The sequence below is a fragment of the Zalophus californianus genome, chromosome 10 (assembly GCF_009762305.2).
Source record: "Zalophus californianus isolate mZalCal1 chromosome 10, mZalCal1.pri.v2, whole genome shotgun sequence".
Lineage (NCBI taxonomy): Eukaryota > Metazoa > Chordata > Mammalia > Carnivora > Otariidae > Zalophus > Zalophus californianus.
In genome coordinates, this window is record NC_045604.1 from 1,763,654 (window position 1) to 1,781,114 (window position 17,461).

At 51.7% G+C, this 17,461-nt stretch overlaps 2 protein-coding genes across 3 annotated transcripts in view; one reads left to right on the forward strand and one right to left on the reverse strand.

The window, feature by feature from the left end:
• Nucleotides 1–3: 3 nt before the first annotated feature.
• LOC113932183 overlaps nucleotides 4–17,461 on the forward strand; it is a 22,657-nt gene continuing 5,199 nt past the window's right edge. For both annotated transcript variants that reach the window (XM_027610842.2, XM_027610843.2), the window contains exons 1-2: nucleotides 4–389; nucleotides 5,270–5,398. In XM_027610842.2, coding sequence (XP_027466643.2) covers nucleotides 15–389; nucleotides 5,270–5,398 — 504 coding nt within the window. In that variant the 5' untranslated portion in view covers nucleotides 4–14. The remainder of the gene's footprint in view (nucleotides 390–5,269; nucleotides 5,399–17,461) is intronic.
• The window catches only part of UBQLN4 (ubiquilin 4), a 13,702-nt gene continuing 11,753 nt past the window's right edge, over nucleotides 15,513–17,461 (reverse strand). The window contains exon 11 of the mRNA XM_027610821.2: nucleotides 15,513–17,134. Coding sequence (XP_027466622.1) covers nucleotides 16,982–17,134 — 153 coding nt within the window. The 3' untranslated portion in view covers nucleotides 15,513–16,981. The remainder of the gene's footprint in view (nucleotides 17,135–17,461) is intronic.

Consider the following 17,461-nt stretch of genomic DNA (forward strand, 5'->3'; position numbering starts at 1 on the left):
CGGTGCTCCGCGCGATGGCTCCTGGGAATTGTGGTTCCCGACCAGGCCCCGCCTCTGGCTCTGCGGCGCCGACGCGCGCTCTTGGACCCGAGAGGGCCTGCGCTCGCGCGTGCGGCCGCCCCGGGCAAGTGCCCTGCGGGCTGGGTCAGCGGCCGGCCGCGTCCGGTGCGCCGGCGAACTACGAACCACGGGAAAGCTCTTCGTCTCAGGGCTACCGCCGTCCTTCCCGCTTCCAGGCGGCAGACGTGGTCCTCCCCGCATCCAGGAAGTCGCCAAGCCCCGAGCGTCTCTCAGAAGCCCTTCGAGGTCCCGGAAAAGCAGTCCTTTCTTCCCGGTGCCGGCTTAACCGCTTTGGCCCGTGCTCACCACCGTTGGCTGTGTTCACTGCGGTGCGCGCCCTGTCTTGGGTCTTTCCCTGCACTTTTCCGTCAGCTGCCAGGCAGATGCCCCCAAACAGCGTCCTGGAAAAGGCTGCCTGTGAGGTTCCGCGCTCGTGAATTCGGGTCTCAGGTGTGCCGCTTGCCGGCAGGTGTCACTTCCGTGAAGCCTTGGTTCTCAAATCTGTGCAATGAGATAATTCCAGCACTCTCCAAGTGTTGGAAGTCAGATAATGCCTGTGAGACTCTGAGCACATCGTCTGGCACAGGTGTGAGCTTGGTAAAGGCTAACCATCAATATTGCTATTTTTCTGATTCTCCGTTGCGGCATTTCTTCGTTCAGCACGCATTAATTGTGCACCTGGTTTGTGCCTGCACTGTTCCAGGTCATGAGGATACAGTGCCGAGGAGGACGGAGAAGATGTCTCCTTGCTGGGGACTTAACGTTCTCGTGGGATAGCACACATTTCCTGTATTTGTTCTAGCATGCCCTGCGTTCCCCACCTCCCAGACTAGAGCTCCTTGAGGACAGGTTGTAGGTTTGCATTGCTCCGCGCCATGCTGGAGCACGTGGTGGGGACGCCGGGAACCAATGACAACTCGTCTACACACACCCTCCAATCTACTTCTCTTTTCTTCTCCAGCCCATCGGCTCAGGGCCGTGTGGCACTCTCATCCCTTGGCTTTGCCAGACTACGTTGCTCTTTCACAATACTGGACTTTAATATGCTTTGTCCCAGTTGTTTCTGGCCTGAAAAAGCCATCTGAATGATTAGATGCTATTTCTCCAGCGCACACTTATCCAAAGGTCCTACAGTGCTGCTGAGCACAAAGGAGGTGCTCAAGAAATACTTGCTGACTGTGGGAATTTTTATTCCTTTCCAAAGCATTGTTTTCATAGCAATTTCTCCAGGCTTGGAAAGATACGAAGTGGTTCTCAGACACAGCTGCACACAAAAGGCCTGTATCTTCAGCGCACACAGTCTAGATACCCTACCAATAGCCCCTCGGGATTCAGGAGAGAAACGTCTCCAGCCTTACTTGGCGCGTTTATGCACTGACGCTTCTGCCTCTGCCCCTTCCAGTTGAGTCCCTTGTTCACTCATTGATACGTTGAGCATCCATTTTGGGGGGCACCTGTCATGCATCAGGCGCTGCGATAGTCATTGTGGGAGATACAGAGATAGGGTATGGTGTCTGCCCTCAAGACTTTAGAACCTAGTGATGGGGTGAGATATACTCATGGCCATAGTGAAAAGGCAAATGGAATGTCAAGCACCCTTTAAAACACACATACGCACACACCAGCGGCTCGCGTTGTCCATGGAATCACATCTCTGTCCGACAGTCAAAGCCCTCACTGTCATCCCTACCCCTCTCTGCTTTAGCCAAACGGACCACTCCCTCTTGCCCACTTTCTCACTTTCAGACTTTTGATCAGTGCAAGTTACTGAGTCAAAAAACAATCACTTTTATTGACTTCTTACTATCACCAGCCCTATGCTAGTTTCCAAGAGAACAAACATATATAATATGCACTTGGAAGAGTTTGAAATGGCGGGGGGCTGGCGGGGATGGGGGACAGATAAACAGATTCATGGTGCTGTCCTAAGTGTTCTGAGAGAGGTTAGTATGTAAAGGCCCTGGTCTGCCTTTACATTCTCTTCATTTTGGTAAATAAGGGTTCTTCATTTTAATTATAATGTTCTCTAAAAAAGCAGTTGATACTGCCTGAGAAATCCTGCCTCTGGGTGCTTTGGGTGCGCATGTGGACTGCGGACATTTGGGAAGGAAATATACACCAGAGTTACGACAGAACATGACACCTACATCCACCACCGTCAGTGGTGAGCACTGTTCACTAAAGGGACATATATCCAAGTGAGTCTGCTCCGCAAACCCCTTGGAATTATAGATTGCTTTTTCCTTTCTTTCTCTAGAACCAGAGAGAACCTTGGAAAATGCTGTGTTAACAGACCATTTCAACCCCGGCACCCTGACACATCCCACTGTGGATGGGAGAGTCTCAGACAAGGCCTGGGTTGGTGAAGACACATCATCTCTGTCTACAGTCTCCCTATTAGAATCTATTCTGACTAGAAGAGAGATTTCAACAATCAGTTGCTAAGGGAAATGTTTCTGTTGAAAGACTTCCAAACAAATATGGTTGCTTCCTGCCATCCTCAAAGGAACCTCAAACCAAGAAATTGGGTAGAACCTTGTTAGGCGTGCAGGGAACCATGTGCCAGGAACTGAGACATGCAGGGCCGGTGTGAGCTGCTCACTGCTTTCCTGCCCTGTTCCCCCGGATAGTCACGACAGAGCCCAGTCTGCCCACTGGCCTCTCTTTTGAAGGCAACCAAGATAGTGTGTGGCTAAGCTGACAAGGAAATGGCTAACTGCTTTTTGGCTGGTGGCTAGGCGGGCACCCGGAAAGAGCCTTACTGCCAAATCGAGGAGGTTCCGATGGGCATAAGCTAGCTGGAGGGGCATTCTGTAAGAGGTTATGGATTAAATAGGATCATACCACTTTTGAAGAAGCATCCAGAATCACAGCAATGACAGCAAATTTGCCACATTTTTCTTCTTTAGATTCATTTTTTTTATTATGGTAAATGTATATCTAACCTGGGATTTGCCATTTTAACCATTTAAAATATACAGTTCAATAGCATTAAGGACATTCACATTGTTTGTTATAGAACCATCATCACCATCTCTCTCCAGAAATTTTTCAACGTCTCAAACTGAAACTCCATACCCACTAAACAATAATGTCCGGCCCCATCTCCCCACCAGCCCTGGCGACCACTACTCTACATCCTGTTTCTATGAATCTGACTACTTCAGGTGCTTCATAGAAGTGGAATCATGCAATAAACTCGTTTTATTTTACACAAATAATTCATGCTGATATTCTCAGTGAAACAAAATCAAATACGGAAATAGTGAGTCTAAATGTCCGGATGCAAATTTAGATGCCCAAGAAATGTTGACTACCTTATTTTTCTGTAATCAAACCTAGTTTCTATTTCCAGCCCTTTTTCCATAGAGTAGCAGCGACTTAATCTCTGTTGATGCAGGGACTCCCCGGTCATTTTCTCCAGAGCAGCCTCTAATTTTCTAGAGGGCTCCCGACATGCCAGGTGCATGGTGCTTGGTTATCAATACTTTTTTTTTTCCTCTTAGCTATGGGATGTCCTTAGGAATCATCAGGAGAGTTTTTTTTTAAGATTTTATTTTTTTATTTTTATTTTTATTTTATTTTACTATTTTTTTGAAGATTTTATTTATTTGACAGATAGAGACACAGCGAGAGAGGGAACACAAGCAGGGGGAGTGGGAGAGGGAGAAGCAGGCTTCCCGCGGAGCAGGGAGCCCAATGCGGGGCTCGATCCCAGGACCCTGGGACCATGACCTGAGCCAAAGGCAGACGCTTAATGACTGAGCCATCCAGGCGATCCATGATTTTATTTTTTTTTAAAGTACACATTTCTTTGCCATCTAGTGTTTTATTTTTTTTTAAAGGATTTTATTTATTTAACAGAGAGCAAACACAAGCAGGGGGAGCAGCAGAGGCAGAGGGAGAAGCAGGCTCCCCACTGAGCATGGAGCCCGATGTAGGGCTCGATCTCACCACCCTGAGATCATGACCTGAGCTGAAATCAAATCACTTAACTGACTGACCCACCCGGGTGCCCCCTGGTTATCAATACTTTTCCTTTCTGGCATCCATTAAGACATGCGATCCTGTCTGCTCTGAGGCTATGGGTTCCATTGGAGCCCAGCCACACCCCCTCAGCCTTATCCAAGCCTCCCCAGGCATAGTGACCCTCCCCCCTTTCCCTCCCTCTACTTCCTCTGTCTCTGGAGCCACAGGGGACTTGGTTGTTCTCTCCAAGCCCATCACTTCTTCCTTGATACTCAAGGGCATTCCTCAGTTCTGCAAGCCGGGCTGAGACTGGCATGAGCAGGAATCTTGAATCTTGTCTTAGTCCCCCTGCCTGGGCACACCCCAGTGCTGGCCAAGAACAAGAACATTTTCTTCCATAATCACCATAACATCATTGCACCCACGAAGTTTGACACTGACACAATATTTTATTTTTTGACGTGGAGTCCATATTCAATTTTCTCCAAAACGCCCTCTATGACTTTCAAAGAGAATCTAGGGTCCTACGAAGGGTTACATATCGCAGCATTGCATTTGAGGGGGAGGGGCCCAGGCAGCTCAGGCTCTTGGCACAAACGTTGGAGGGGCCCTTCTAAGTCCTTGGATCCCTTGAAAATCTCAGACAAACCTGGGCACCTGAAGTTCTCAGTGGACTGTTTTCCGCTTCTTGCCAAATGCCTCTCCAGCACATGTGGATTCCAAGGTGGATTCTGGAGTCTGCATCTGCCTTGTCGTGAAGTCTTTTGAGGGTTTGCGCCATTTTCAGAATTGGACCACAGTCTCTCTAGTTAAGCCTGGTCTTCCTTCTGCTCACCCTGGTAGGGGTTGGGGAGGGAGCATTTCCAGCCTCCTCCTGCTGAGAAGTGAAGCGGGGGCATGTGTGCGCATGTGCACGCATGCCCTCTCAGCCCCTCAGAGGAGCACCCCCCCAACCCCGGGCCTGGGACCCCACCCTCCTATTGCTACGACAACCACTTCTGTGAGGACATGGAGACTAAAGAATTGTGAGCGTGTGGTGGGCAGGGAGCGGACACGCTGGAGGCTCATCGCATTAGTGATCAGAGAACTTTATGATCGTGAAGAAGAAAGAGAATATGTCTTTATCTTCCACCCTCAAAGTAAGGGGGCAGGCAGGCGCACAGGCGGGACAAGGCCACTGACCCTGCAGTCCTGCTCGGCGTGAGCTGCTCCCTCCTGACTGGCTCCTTCTCTCCCTCAGGAGACCAAAGAAGCTTGGAGAGCCCCAGGGGCAGAAGATCCCTCCTTTAACACCTTTGCCGTACCCTTGACGTCCATCCACAGCTTTGCTGATGACCTCGGCTACCAAGGGAGCCAGGAGCTGACCAGTGTGAGTGCCCCCCACCCGACACCCCACCTCCCCTGGGGTCCCGCACCCCCTGCTCGACCACCACATGGGCAATTTCCCTCAGTACTTCCCCCAGGATGTCCTGCGGCAACCTTCCGTATCTTCTCTACATCCTTCCAATTCACATCTTCACTAAACATGGCTCAAATTTATGGCTTCCAGAATAAAATACCAATAGTAATAGGCAAGCACAGCTTACCTATGCCACTCTGTGAGGTAGATACTATTATTATCCCTATTTTTCAGATAAGGAAACTGAGGCACAGGCAAGTGAAATAACTCTCCCAAGATGACATGCGTCAGAAGCAGACATGCTAGGTGCCCAGCCACGTGTCTGACCCCAAATCCCCCCAAACCTGCTGCCAGTTCATGACCCCCTTTTTACCGGTCCTCCGGGGCTTCCTTTCAACATTTCTGGGCTGCAAACACAGCTGGCAGAGGGACTTAGCTGTTCGTTGATTGGAGGGGGGCCTGTCTGTGTCAGCAATCACTGACACAGTAAATTGCTCATATTTGAAGTGCAGTTTGGGGGCGCCTGGGTGGCTCAGTCATTGGGCGTCTGCCTTCGGCTCAGGTCGTGGTCCCAGGGTCCTGGGATGGAGCCCCGCATCGGGCTCCCTGCTCGGAGGGAAGCCCGCTTCTCCTTGTCCCACCCCCCCTGCTTGTGTTCCCTCTCTCGCTCTTGCTGTCTCTCTTTCAAATAAATAAATAAAATATTTTAAAAAAATGAAGTGGGCGCCTGGGTGGCTCAGTCGTTAAGCGTCTGCCTTCGGCTCGGGTCGTGATCCCAGGGCCCTGGGATCGAGTCCCGCATCAGGCTTCCTGCTCCGCGGGGAGCCTGCTTCTCCCTCTGCTTCTCTCTCTGTCTCTCATGAATAAATAAATAAAATCTTAAAAAAAAAAAATGAAGTGCAGTTTGCCGAGTTGACACGTACTCGGGAAACCACCCCAATCGCGATAGACATATCCGTCACCCCCAAGTAGGGCAGCCAGAATTTCCAGAACAGATCCTTTAGCGGGCCAGGATCTGCCTTCCAGAATGAGTCTGTATTTAAGCACAGTATCTGCGTTCGGATCCTGCGTTCAGCATATGCCTGAGCGCAGAGTGCGGGGGCTGTTTGGGGACTCGCCCATGGTCCCCTGCTGGGGGGCAGGCCTTGCTGACCCAGGGGCCTGCGCCTCCCCTCTGACCTCAGTCCTTCTGTGCCTCACTTGCCCCCTCAGACGCGAAGTCCCGTGTGTCGCGGGATGGGTCAGTGGAGAGCACGCTTCATTCCTCGCTCTCGGATTCCCCAAGGAAGACGCCGGCCTCGCGCCGGCCCGGAGGCAGAAGTGGAGCCTGAGGAAGGGCAAGGTGAAGGAGGAGGGCGAGGCCGACAGGGCCCCCCGCGCCCGGGCCATCCCCAAGCCCGGGGCGGAAGCTGTCCCCGGACTGGCGGGCGCGCTGGTGGCAGCAGTAGGAGCGCCCCAGCACGCTCACGTCCCAGACCAGGGCTTCCCGCTGGAGCTTGGCCAGCTTCCACCCGTATGTGTGCGGCTGCTGTGGTGCGTGGGGGTCCGGGCCAGACGCGCCGGGGTCGGTGGCGGGGGTGGGGGTGGGGGTGGTGGCAGCAGGTCGGCTAGGTCGACGGGCAGCGCAGGCAGGGGGCTCCGGAGGCGCGCCCAGGAGAGGCTGGGCTGGAGCCAGGAGCACCCAGAATACGATCCTTCATAAATAAAGCCCAGTTTATTTTTGAAGTTGGCAAGTCCCAGCCCCATGATTGCAGGTTTGTCTCTGGATTGACGGATTGGATGATGGATAGGTTGATCTGGGGGGGCACACACCCATTTTCTTCCTCCCCTCCCCGCGTATGTCTCTGAGCCCTTCCTCATCCTTTGCGTCTCTAGGGGCGAGGCCTTGGGGCCCTGGGGGCCTGCAGCTCCGAGAAGGAAAAGAGCAAAGGCCCCCACGCGTGGGTGGGGGACCGTTCTTCAGCCCCTTCACCCTCCAGAGCTCTGCTCTCTGCCGGGGACTCTCAGCTCAAAGCAAAGCTTGTGGGCTCCCCACTTAGTAAATGGTAAGATGGGAACAAAAGCTGTTTGCCCGCGTGGGCTGCAACCAAACCCGCCTGGCCTCCTTCCTCCGCCTGAGTGAGGGGAGAGGGGCCTTGCCTCCAGGACCCTCGACCCTGCCCCTGCCCCGCCCGCTGCTAGTGGGAGGGCAGCTCTGCCAGGGGCAAATGGGGAAATACAGCCGGGTGAGGTGGGGCTCCCCGCAGGTGGCTGAGACAGGGGCTCGCAGGGGAAGGGCAATGAGGGCACGGGACCCACCGGAGGAAGGCTGAGAAGGGCTGTGGCCTCAGGGGGTCCAGGGAGCTCTGTAGCAAGAGCAGCCCCACAAACCTGGTGGCGCTTTTGAGGCCTATTAATCACTTCGAGCTGCCCAGGGTTTGGGGGTGGGTGCCTTCTGCAGCAGGGCAGCCCCCTGTTGATGGAGGGTCCCTGCCGTGAGCTGTTAGCAAGCCCCCCCCCCCCGGAAGGAGCTGGGGGTGGGTGTGCGGCGGGGACAGGGCTCCGCCCAGGTGCCATCACAGCAGCTCCGATAATTCACTGAGATTTGTTCTGTTTCCCAGGGCATAATTTTTGTAAATGCCCCGTGCGTGCTTGAAAAGTGTATTACAGCAACGTGCCTAAAAATAAAAACACCAATAAGGGAGAAAGGACAGCTCTTCCTCCAGAAGGATGGCCACCGACAACCACAGGAGTGGGGGGGGTGTGGGAAACCCGAGCGCAAGCCGGTCGTGAGTGCTGCAAGCTGGACCGGCGATTGAGAGTGGAATTATGGATGAATATTTAAGAAACAGGGTATCTGCATAGTCTCAAAGCCTCTCCCTCAAGATATTTATTAATTGCAGAGGTAAAATGATACCTTTACAGTGGGATATCCAGCAGGCACCACACCCTTTTCACCAAGTTGTCAAGGCCACGAGAACTCATCGTGAGACACTCGGACATCGCATCCCCCGCCGCAATGTGCTGGAAAGACCCACCGCTTCTGGGGCGTGCTCGTCACAATGATGACCATCTACCCATGAGAGGACTTCAGACAAACCCGGACTGAGGGACATCATCTAAAGTAATTGCGCAGTACTCTTCAGAATGCCGAGGCTCTGCGAACCTCAGAAGGACGGAGGGCTGTCACACGCTAACACACGACAGCCCGGTATTCTGGACTGGATCCTCCAACAGGAAAAGGCCGTCAGTGGACAAAGTGGCAACATTCAGATAACATGTCTGTAGTTGAGCTAACGTGATCACACCCACGTTAGTCAATTTGTTAATGGTACTCGTGGTTATGCAAAATACTGACAGTGGAGGAAGATGGGTGAAGAATGTATGGAGACTGTACTACTTTTGCAAATCCCCTGTAAGCCCAAGCTACTTCAAAATAAAACTGGATAAATGCTCAGTTTAAGAACTTACAGTGACCACTGCTCAGATTGAGAAACGGGACATTATTATCACTCGCGTGTCTTCCTTCTGAATCACAACTTCTGACTTCTCATACAGGTAACTACTGTGATGACCTTGGCGATAATTACTTCCTTGCTTTGCATAATGGATTTTCCTTCTAGACAGCCATCCTTAAAAAGTAAAGTTTAACTTCGGGGCGCCTGGGTGGCTCCATGGATTAAGCGACAGACTCTTGATTTCGGCTCAGGTCATGACCTCAGGGTCCTGAGATGGAGCCCTGTGCTCAGCAGGGAGTCGGCTTGGGATTCTCTCCCTCTCCCACTGCCCCTCTCCCTGCTCGAACTCTCTTTCTCAATCAATCAATCAAATCTTTAAAAAAAGTAAAGTTTAATTTTGCCTGTTTTAGAATTTTATATATGTCAAATCATACAGCATATCCTGTTACCCCCCACCCTGTTTGCTTTGTTGTGTTTTTTATTTCATTAATTAAAAACTTTTTTATTGTGGTAAAATACACCACTTAACATTGACCATCTTCCCCAGTTTAAGGGCTCACTTCAGGGGAACTAAATACATTCACCCTGTTGAACGACGACCGCCCCCGTCCGCCTCCCGAACGCTTCATCCTGCAAAACCAAAACTCCGTCCCCATCGAACACGAGCTCTCCGTTCCTCCTGCCCCAGCCCTGGCGGCCACCACCTGCTTTCTGTCTCTGCGGGTCTGACGATTCTGAGCGCCTCGTAGCATCATGTAGTGTTTGTCTTTCTTGTGACTGGTTATTTCACTCAGTATAGTGTCCTCGATGCTCATCCATGTTGTAGCGCGTGGTGGAATTTCCTTCCTTCTCAAGGCTGAGCAATATCACATGGTGAGCCTCTAGTACATTTTGCTTATCCATTCATCCATTGGTGGACAGCTGGGTTGCTTCACTTTTTAGCTCTTGTGAATAATACCACTATGAATATGGGTGTACAAATATCTCTTTAAGACCCTGCTTTTAGTCGTTTTGAGCGTCGACGCAGAAGTGCAACTTGGATCGTGTGGTAAGTCTATTTTTCATTTTTTGAGAAACTGCCACCACCCTGTTTTCCACAGAGGCTCTACCGTTTCACATTTTCACCAACAGTGCAGACTTCCAATTTCTTAACATCTTCACCAACACTTGCTGTTTTCCGTTTTTTTTTTTAAGATTTATTTATTTATTTACTTATTTATTTATTTGAGAGAGAGAGCATGAGCAGGGGGAGAGGGAGAGGGAGAAGCAAGCTCTCTCCCAGGACCCTGGGATCATGACCTGAGCGGAAGGCAGATGCTTAATGACTGAGCCACCCAGGCGCCCCCTAGCCTTCTACATTCTATGGGTATATTTTTCTCTTCTTTTTTTAACTTCTTGAGATGGCTACTTAACTCATTACTTTTCAACCTTTCCTATTGCTTTTTTTTTTTAAGATTTTATTTATTTATTTGGCAGAGAGATACAGAGAGAGAATAAGTAGGCAGAGGGAGAGGGAGAAGCAGACTCCCCGCCGAGCAGGGAGCCCGATGCGGGGCTCGATCCCAGGACCCTGGGATCATGACCTGAGCCGAAGGCGGCCACTTAACCGACTGAGCCACCCAGCCGCCCAACCTTTCCTTTTTCTAATTACATGCATTTATGGCTACAGTTTTTTTTTTTCTACCTGCAGCTTTAACTATATTCCATCAGTGTTGATAGATAACTTTTTGTTATTGTTTAGTTTTAAAATATTTTATAATTGACATTATTATCTCATTTTTCACCCATGGCTTACTTAGTAGTATATTTCCTTATTTCCAAAAGTCTTTTTGAGTTCTAGAAAACTGCATTACGATTAGAGATCATTACTTTGTATTATTTCTGTCCTTTAAAATTCATTGGAAATTGTTGTATTTCCCAGTATATATTTAATTTTCGTGAGTGTTCCATGTATGCTTGAAAAATACATATATTCTATACTTCATTGGATGAAACATGGTATATATTGTATTTCACTGAACCTAAGGAGCACCCTCATATTTGTTTGTTAGGACTGCGTTAACAAAGCACCACGACCCACAAACCAGGGAGCCTAAACAGTAGAAATTCATTGTCTCACAGTCTGGAGGCTAGAAGTCCAAGACCAAGGTGTGGGCAGGGTTGGTTCCTTCTGAGCACTGGGAGAAGAATCTGGGCCATGCCTCTCCCCTAGCACCTGGAGGTTCGCCAGTAACCTTTGTGTTCCTTGATTTGTACAAGCATCACCCTCTGATCTCTGCCTTCATCTCGCACGAGGAACTCTGTGTGTCTGTGTCCAAATTTGCCCTTCTTATAAGGGCACCAGTCTAACTGGGTCGGGGGCCCACCCTACTCATCTTAATTAATTCCATCTTAATTAATGAGCTCATCTTAATTAATTCCATCTGCAATGACCCTATTTCCAAATAAGGTCACATTCTGAGGTGCTGGGGCTTAGGACTTGAACATATAAATGTTTGAGGGACACGATCCAACATATAACAACACACTGTTACTTTATTTACCACCGGAAAGTTTTAAAATGCTACCAACTGAACTCTGATTCAATTCCAGGACATGAACAGTTTTTGTTGTTGTTGTTGTTTTAAATCCTCCTTTCAGGGGTGTTAAAATATGGAAAAATCTGTATTTTTTTTTAATGTTTTATTTTTAAGTAATTTCTGCACCCGACATGGGGCTCAAACTCACGACCCCGAGATCAAGAGTTGTACAGTCTACCGACTGAGGCACCCGGGCGCCCTGAAAAAAAAAATCTGTATCTTAGAATTAATGATACATGTTAGTCCTTATTGTTACTGTTTCTCCACCTGCGGCTATCAGTTCCAGAGACCGGTGTATTCAGACCTATGATTGAGGGTTTTTCCAGTTCTCTTGTAGTGCTCTCAATTTTTTCAAAGATTTTATTTATTTATTTGGCAGAGAGAGGGAGACACAGCGAGAGCGGGAACACAAGCAGGGGGGAGCGGGAGAGGGACAAGCAGGCTCCCCGCCGAGCAGGGAGCCCGATGCGGGGCTCGATCCCAGGACCCCGGGATCACGACCTGAGCCGAAGGCAGACGTGTAACGACTGAGGTGCCCCTCTTTTTTATGTATATACATATATAATATTATATAGAGAGAGTGAGGCCATGTTATTAGGTGCATAAATACTCAGAATTACTATGTTTTCCTGGTGAATGTTACCTCTTATCGTTATGAATTAACCCCCTTTATCTCTTAGTACTGCTTTCCACCTGAAGTTCTCTCTGGCCTGTTATTAATATGGCTACCCTAGTTTTCTTCTGGCTTGTGTTTGTGGTTTATCCTTTCCCAGACTTTTATGTTCAATCTTTCCATTTTCTTATGTTCTATAAATGTCTTGTGGTCACCCCCAGCCTCATCCACAGGGAATTCAGAATGTTTCGCTTAAAAGGGAGTGATTGAAACCAGCCCCTTGCCGTGACTCTGGGGCGCCAGCCTCTCCCGGGGTCTGGGCTGTAACCCTCCTGCTCACTCTCTGCAGGCAGGCTTATGATCCGGGAGGTGGTGAGGGACCAAAGGCTGCGTCTCCCCATGGCGCAGCTGGCCTGGGAGTCACCCACCCCACCCTGGGCTCTGTGAGGCTGCTCCCAGCCCCTGGACTGCCCTGGCCTCTGCTCAGCCCCAAGAAGGGCTCAGTGCCCCCACCTCCTTCAGAGGAGAGCACCAGTGGACCTGGGGGCCTCCTGCGCTTGGCCTTGGGTCCCCAGGCAATGGGCAGAGGGACCCAATGCTGGGCTGTGGACTGGGTTGTCCTGTGGGTTCCACTGAAGCCTCCATGTGCAGGATCTCTTGTCCTTGTAGTTAGGTTTTTATTTTATTGATCCAGCCCGACAATCTTCGACTTTTAATTGAAGCATTTAGGCCATTTACATTCCATAAAATTACTTATATATTAGGATTTAAATCTGCCATATTATGCACACTTTCTATTCTGTATATTCTCTCTCTTGTCTTAAATAAACTTTTTATTGGAGCGCCTGGGTGGCCCAGTCGTTAAGCATCTGCCTTCGGCTCAGGTCATGGTCCCGGGGTGCTGGGATCGGGCCCCGCATCGGGCTCCCTGCTCGGCGGGGAGTCTGCTTCTCCCTCTCCCGCTCCCCCTGCTTGTGTTCCCTCTCTCGCTCTGTTGCTCTCTGTCAAATAAATAAATAAACTTTTTATTGTGAACAATTTTAGATTTATAAAAAAAAAAACTGTTACAGTGAAGAGGGTTCCTATATAGCCCACACCCAGTTTCCCCATCATTAACACCTTACATTACCATAGCACATCTGTTACAGTGAATTAATTGCTACTGATATATTGTTATTAAGTAAAGTCCATGCTTCATTCAGATTTCTTTAGTTTTTAGCTAATACCTTTTTTCTGCTCCAGGCTCCCATCCCAGATGCTACGTTACATTTGATTGTCCCATCTCCTTAGGCTCCTCTTGACTGTGACAGTTCCTCAGCCGTTCCTTGTTTCTGACGACCCTGACAGTTCTGGGGAGTACGCAGTTGGGGTACGCATGGTGGTGTCCTCGTGCTTAGACGGGGGTCATGCGTTTGGGGAAGAAGACAACAGAGGTCGAATGCTGTTTTTATCACATCATCTCGAGTACATGCTTTCAACATGAATTATCGTTGACCTTGCCCCCAGGCTGAGGTCGTGTCCCCTCTCTAAAGTCACCCCCGCCCCCCGCCCCCTCTCCAGACTTTGGACGGGAAGCCTGTGCAGCCCACACTTGAGGAGCGGGGAGTTAAGCTCTACCTCCTGCAGGCAGAATATTGACAACTTATGTCAATGTGTGCGGAATTTTTCTGCACACATCTGTCTTTTTTCACCCATGTTTTATTCACTTATTTATTTGTATCAGTAGCTTCATGGGCATGTACTTTACACTTTGGGTTATAATTCTACGCCCCTTTATTTGTTGGTCCCGTTGTTCCAGCTTTGGCCGTTGGGAGGTCCTTCAGGGGCTCCTGTGCCCCTCGTGCCATGCCCCCGTCATTGTGGGTCTTCCCTTCCTACGGGATACTCCCGCCTCCTCTCGCACAGCTCCTGTCCCGGCATCGGCCATTCCTCCGCGGAGCCCCGGTTGCCTTCACTGGAGAATGGAGTTAGAGACCACGGCCTGGGCACCAGGTGCTGCCAACTGTGCCGAGGGTCCCCTCTCCACAGAGGTGAGGGTGGGTGTGTGCTGACTCGTGCATCTACAGATATTTCTATCTGCATCTGTATCAGGCTAAACACGAGTTCACGCTGATGTCTCCACCTCTAATCCATCAGGACATGGGTCATTCTAGCCTCATCCCGTCGCTTGTTATAACTCCGGCTCCCACAGTGAGAACCACGCTCCCCTGGGGACCCACCATTTACTGAGTTGTTCGATTCTAGCACCGTCTATAGTGGTATCAGGATTGTTAACAAGGCATCCGTGGGACACGTGTCAACCAGAGCACAGTGCCAGGTTTCCTTTGTCTTTGCTTTTACAAATTCCACTCATTTCCGAGTAGCCCGAGTCTGCATCTATGCCCCTCCTCTGTGAGGTGACGTCATACATTTATAATAGAGTTAGATCCTCTGGTTACATTCTTCCTCCCGTCCCGGGGTCCCCTGACCTCCTAGATGGCATGTGTGTTTCCAGTCTGCATACCCTAGGGTTTCCTCTGCTGGAAAGTTCTATGGGTTTTGGCAAGTGCGTGGTGTTACAGATCCACCAGGGCAGGATCGCACACAATCGCTTCCCCATCCTGAAAAATCTCCTGGACTTCTTGACTTTTATTTATTTATTTATTTTGTCTTGCTTTTGAGTCCTCACTTTATTTTTTTCCCTCTAGTTGTTTGGCAGGTACACATTGCGCTTCTGTTTGCTGGGTGGGAAAACTTCCATCCTTGGGGCGCCTGGGGGGCTGAGTCGTTAAGCGTCTGCCTTCAGCTCAGGTCATGATCCCGGGGTCCTGGGATCGAGCCCCGTGTCGTGCTCCATGCTCAGCGGGGAGCCTGCTTCTCCCTCTGCCGCTCCCCCTGCTTGTGCACACTCTCAAATAAATCAGTAAAATCTTGAAAAAGAAGTGTAGTGGAAGTGCTAGTGTGGGACATCCAGTCCACGTTACCCGAAGTGGGGCCTCCCACTCACCGCGCCGTCGTGCTTCACGGTGGCCTAGCCCATAACCTTGTGCACGGGACAACCCATCATGAGACTTCCCTCAGTTCACACGAGCCGTTGGGACGCGCCGACCAGGCTTGGTCTCGGAGCTCAAGACCAAAAGCTCCTAGACTTCGCTTGCAGAAGGTCTGGATTGCAAGGCTCTCCTGTGTTTTGACCTTTTCCCCTGAGGTGAGGGAAGAACAGTCTTGCCATCTCATCAGAGGGAGGAAGGACTTTTCTACACTCCTCTCCGCCCGGAGCGGAGGATGGGGCCTGGTGCCGCGCAGCCCTTCCCGGCCCTGAGCCCCGACTGAGCTCCACCAGCTCTCCCTTCACCTCTGCCCGCTGAACCCAACTGCCACTTCCTCCAGATCCTGCTTTATAAAAACTCCCTTGAACCAAGTTGTCGTCAGCCAGCCTCTTCTCCCCCAGAAAACAAACTCCAAGACACCGTGACAACAAAGACCACGTCATTTATTTACAAAGCCCAGTGTGGACGTCGGGGATGGGGGGAGCCACACAGACATCCTCTCTGGATTGCTCGGGACCCTTTCCCATCTGGAGAAGATGCTGCTGCTCTCCCTTCCGCTCGCTCGGCCGTGGGAACTCCGAGCAGCCGGGCTACGCAGCGGAGAGAAGAGCCTTCTCTGCGCTCCAACAGAGGGACGTCCAGCTCCAGATCAAAGGCATGGTTGCCGCCCTCTCCTTTCCTTCCTCAAATAGAATTTTCTGGCCTGGAAGAAACAGTGAAGACTCCAAAGGCCAGGGACTGCAGGGGAGAGACTGCTGTACTAACCCCACAGCAAGGAGGGGAGGGGCGGGAGGGGTGCTGCTCACAGCCCTGACAGCTCTGGGAGGGGTAACCGCACCACCCTCGGGTAGCCGAGGGGCCTGGCTGGCTGGACTGCGTGTATTCCCGCCCTAGACTGGCCCTTTTGCCCACTTCTCTGTGGCGGGAGAGAACTCGGAACCAGTAATCAACAAAGAACCCGCCCTCCTGTGTAACTCACCGCGCGTGTGTGCGTACGGCCGCACACACACGCCCACTGCTGAGACGGACCCCAAGCCCTTCATGTCTTTTGAGGGGGGGCTCAAACCAGTGGTACCTGCGGACACCAGCAGGTCCTGGCCCCGGAGCCGGTAGGAGCCCCTGTGAGCCCCTTCCTTCAGCTCCGATTCTGTGAGCATCTCTAGGCCTTCTCGGCCAGGCCTGAGCCCGCGCTCTCCCACCTAAAACAGCTAGTGGGGCTTCCGTTCCCCAAGTGTCAATTCCAACTTCTGAGCCTTTGACTCGGGTCCTTCTCCCCCTTCCCTTCCTCTAGCAAATCATGGGGCTGGTCCGGGGCTTGTCAGTTCCTTGTACAGAGAGGGCGGTCGCCTCCCTCTTTAGACAGGAGGACAGGCATCTCCTCTCTCGGGACATCCCAACAAAGCCTGGATGAAGGGACCAGGACACGGGGGAGGAGGAAACGGCAGCCTGTGCACCTGCCCCTCCCTCCGAGTGTGTGACCCCAGCTCAGATCAGGCTGCCAGTGGGAGGAGGGGGCGGAGGGAAGGAAGAGTCCCCACAAGTAACCATACAAGCCAAGCCCCAGGCCCCCGAGGAACAACCCGTCCCCGCAGAGCAGATGGCAGTCCCCCTGCCAACCCCACACCACCACCGGGGCGTCTGTAGGCTGCGGGAGGCGCGGCAGCGGGGCCAGGAGCTGGGGCCGGCCCACGACACTGGAAAACGGCTCGCGCAGCCCCGCTCCAGTGGGACCCAGATAGAAGACTCTGTAAGAGATGTGCAAGTAAACCCAGAATTCTCAGAGCTCCGGGGCCAGGCCCGCGGCCCTGAAGCCAGCCTGCTGTCTGGAGGGACGGGGAGAAGATGGGGACGGCAGGCACAGAGGGAGGGGGCAGGCGGGCGGTGCGGCCGGCCGGTTAGGAGAGCTGCGAGCCCAGGAGTCTCTCGATGGCTGCGTTGACGTCCCCTCCTGTGGCAATGAGGGCCTGCAGGTTGGCCTCACGGTTGATGAAGCCCATGGAGTGGAGCTGGTCCAGCTGCTGCTGGAACCTCACTTCTGGCGTCTGCACCTGGAGGGACAGGCCTTGTGAGGTGGGCGCGGGACCCCCCGCCCCGGGGCCCAGTCAAATCTGAGGTGTGCGGCGGAGGGAAGGGGAGCAGTAGGTCTTCTCGCACATCCTCAGGGTCAACCAGTGGGCAGGGTGGGGTGAGCTGCCAACGGGGGCCAAAGGGGTGCACCCCAGGTCACGAAACAACCGCATAATAGAAGGGGGGCACATCTTTCCGGACATTTCAAACAGACCAGCCCACGCTCCTAACACTTTCCATCAGCGCTCTGGACGTGTCCGTGGCACTCTAGGAGCCGAGCGCTCTGCGGTCAGGGAGACGCATGCTCT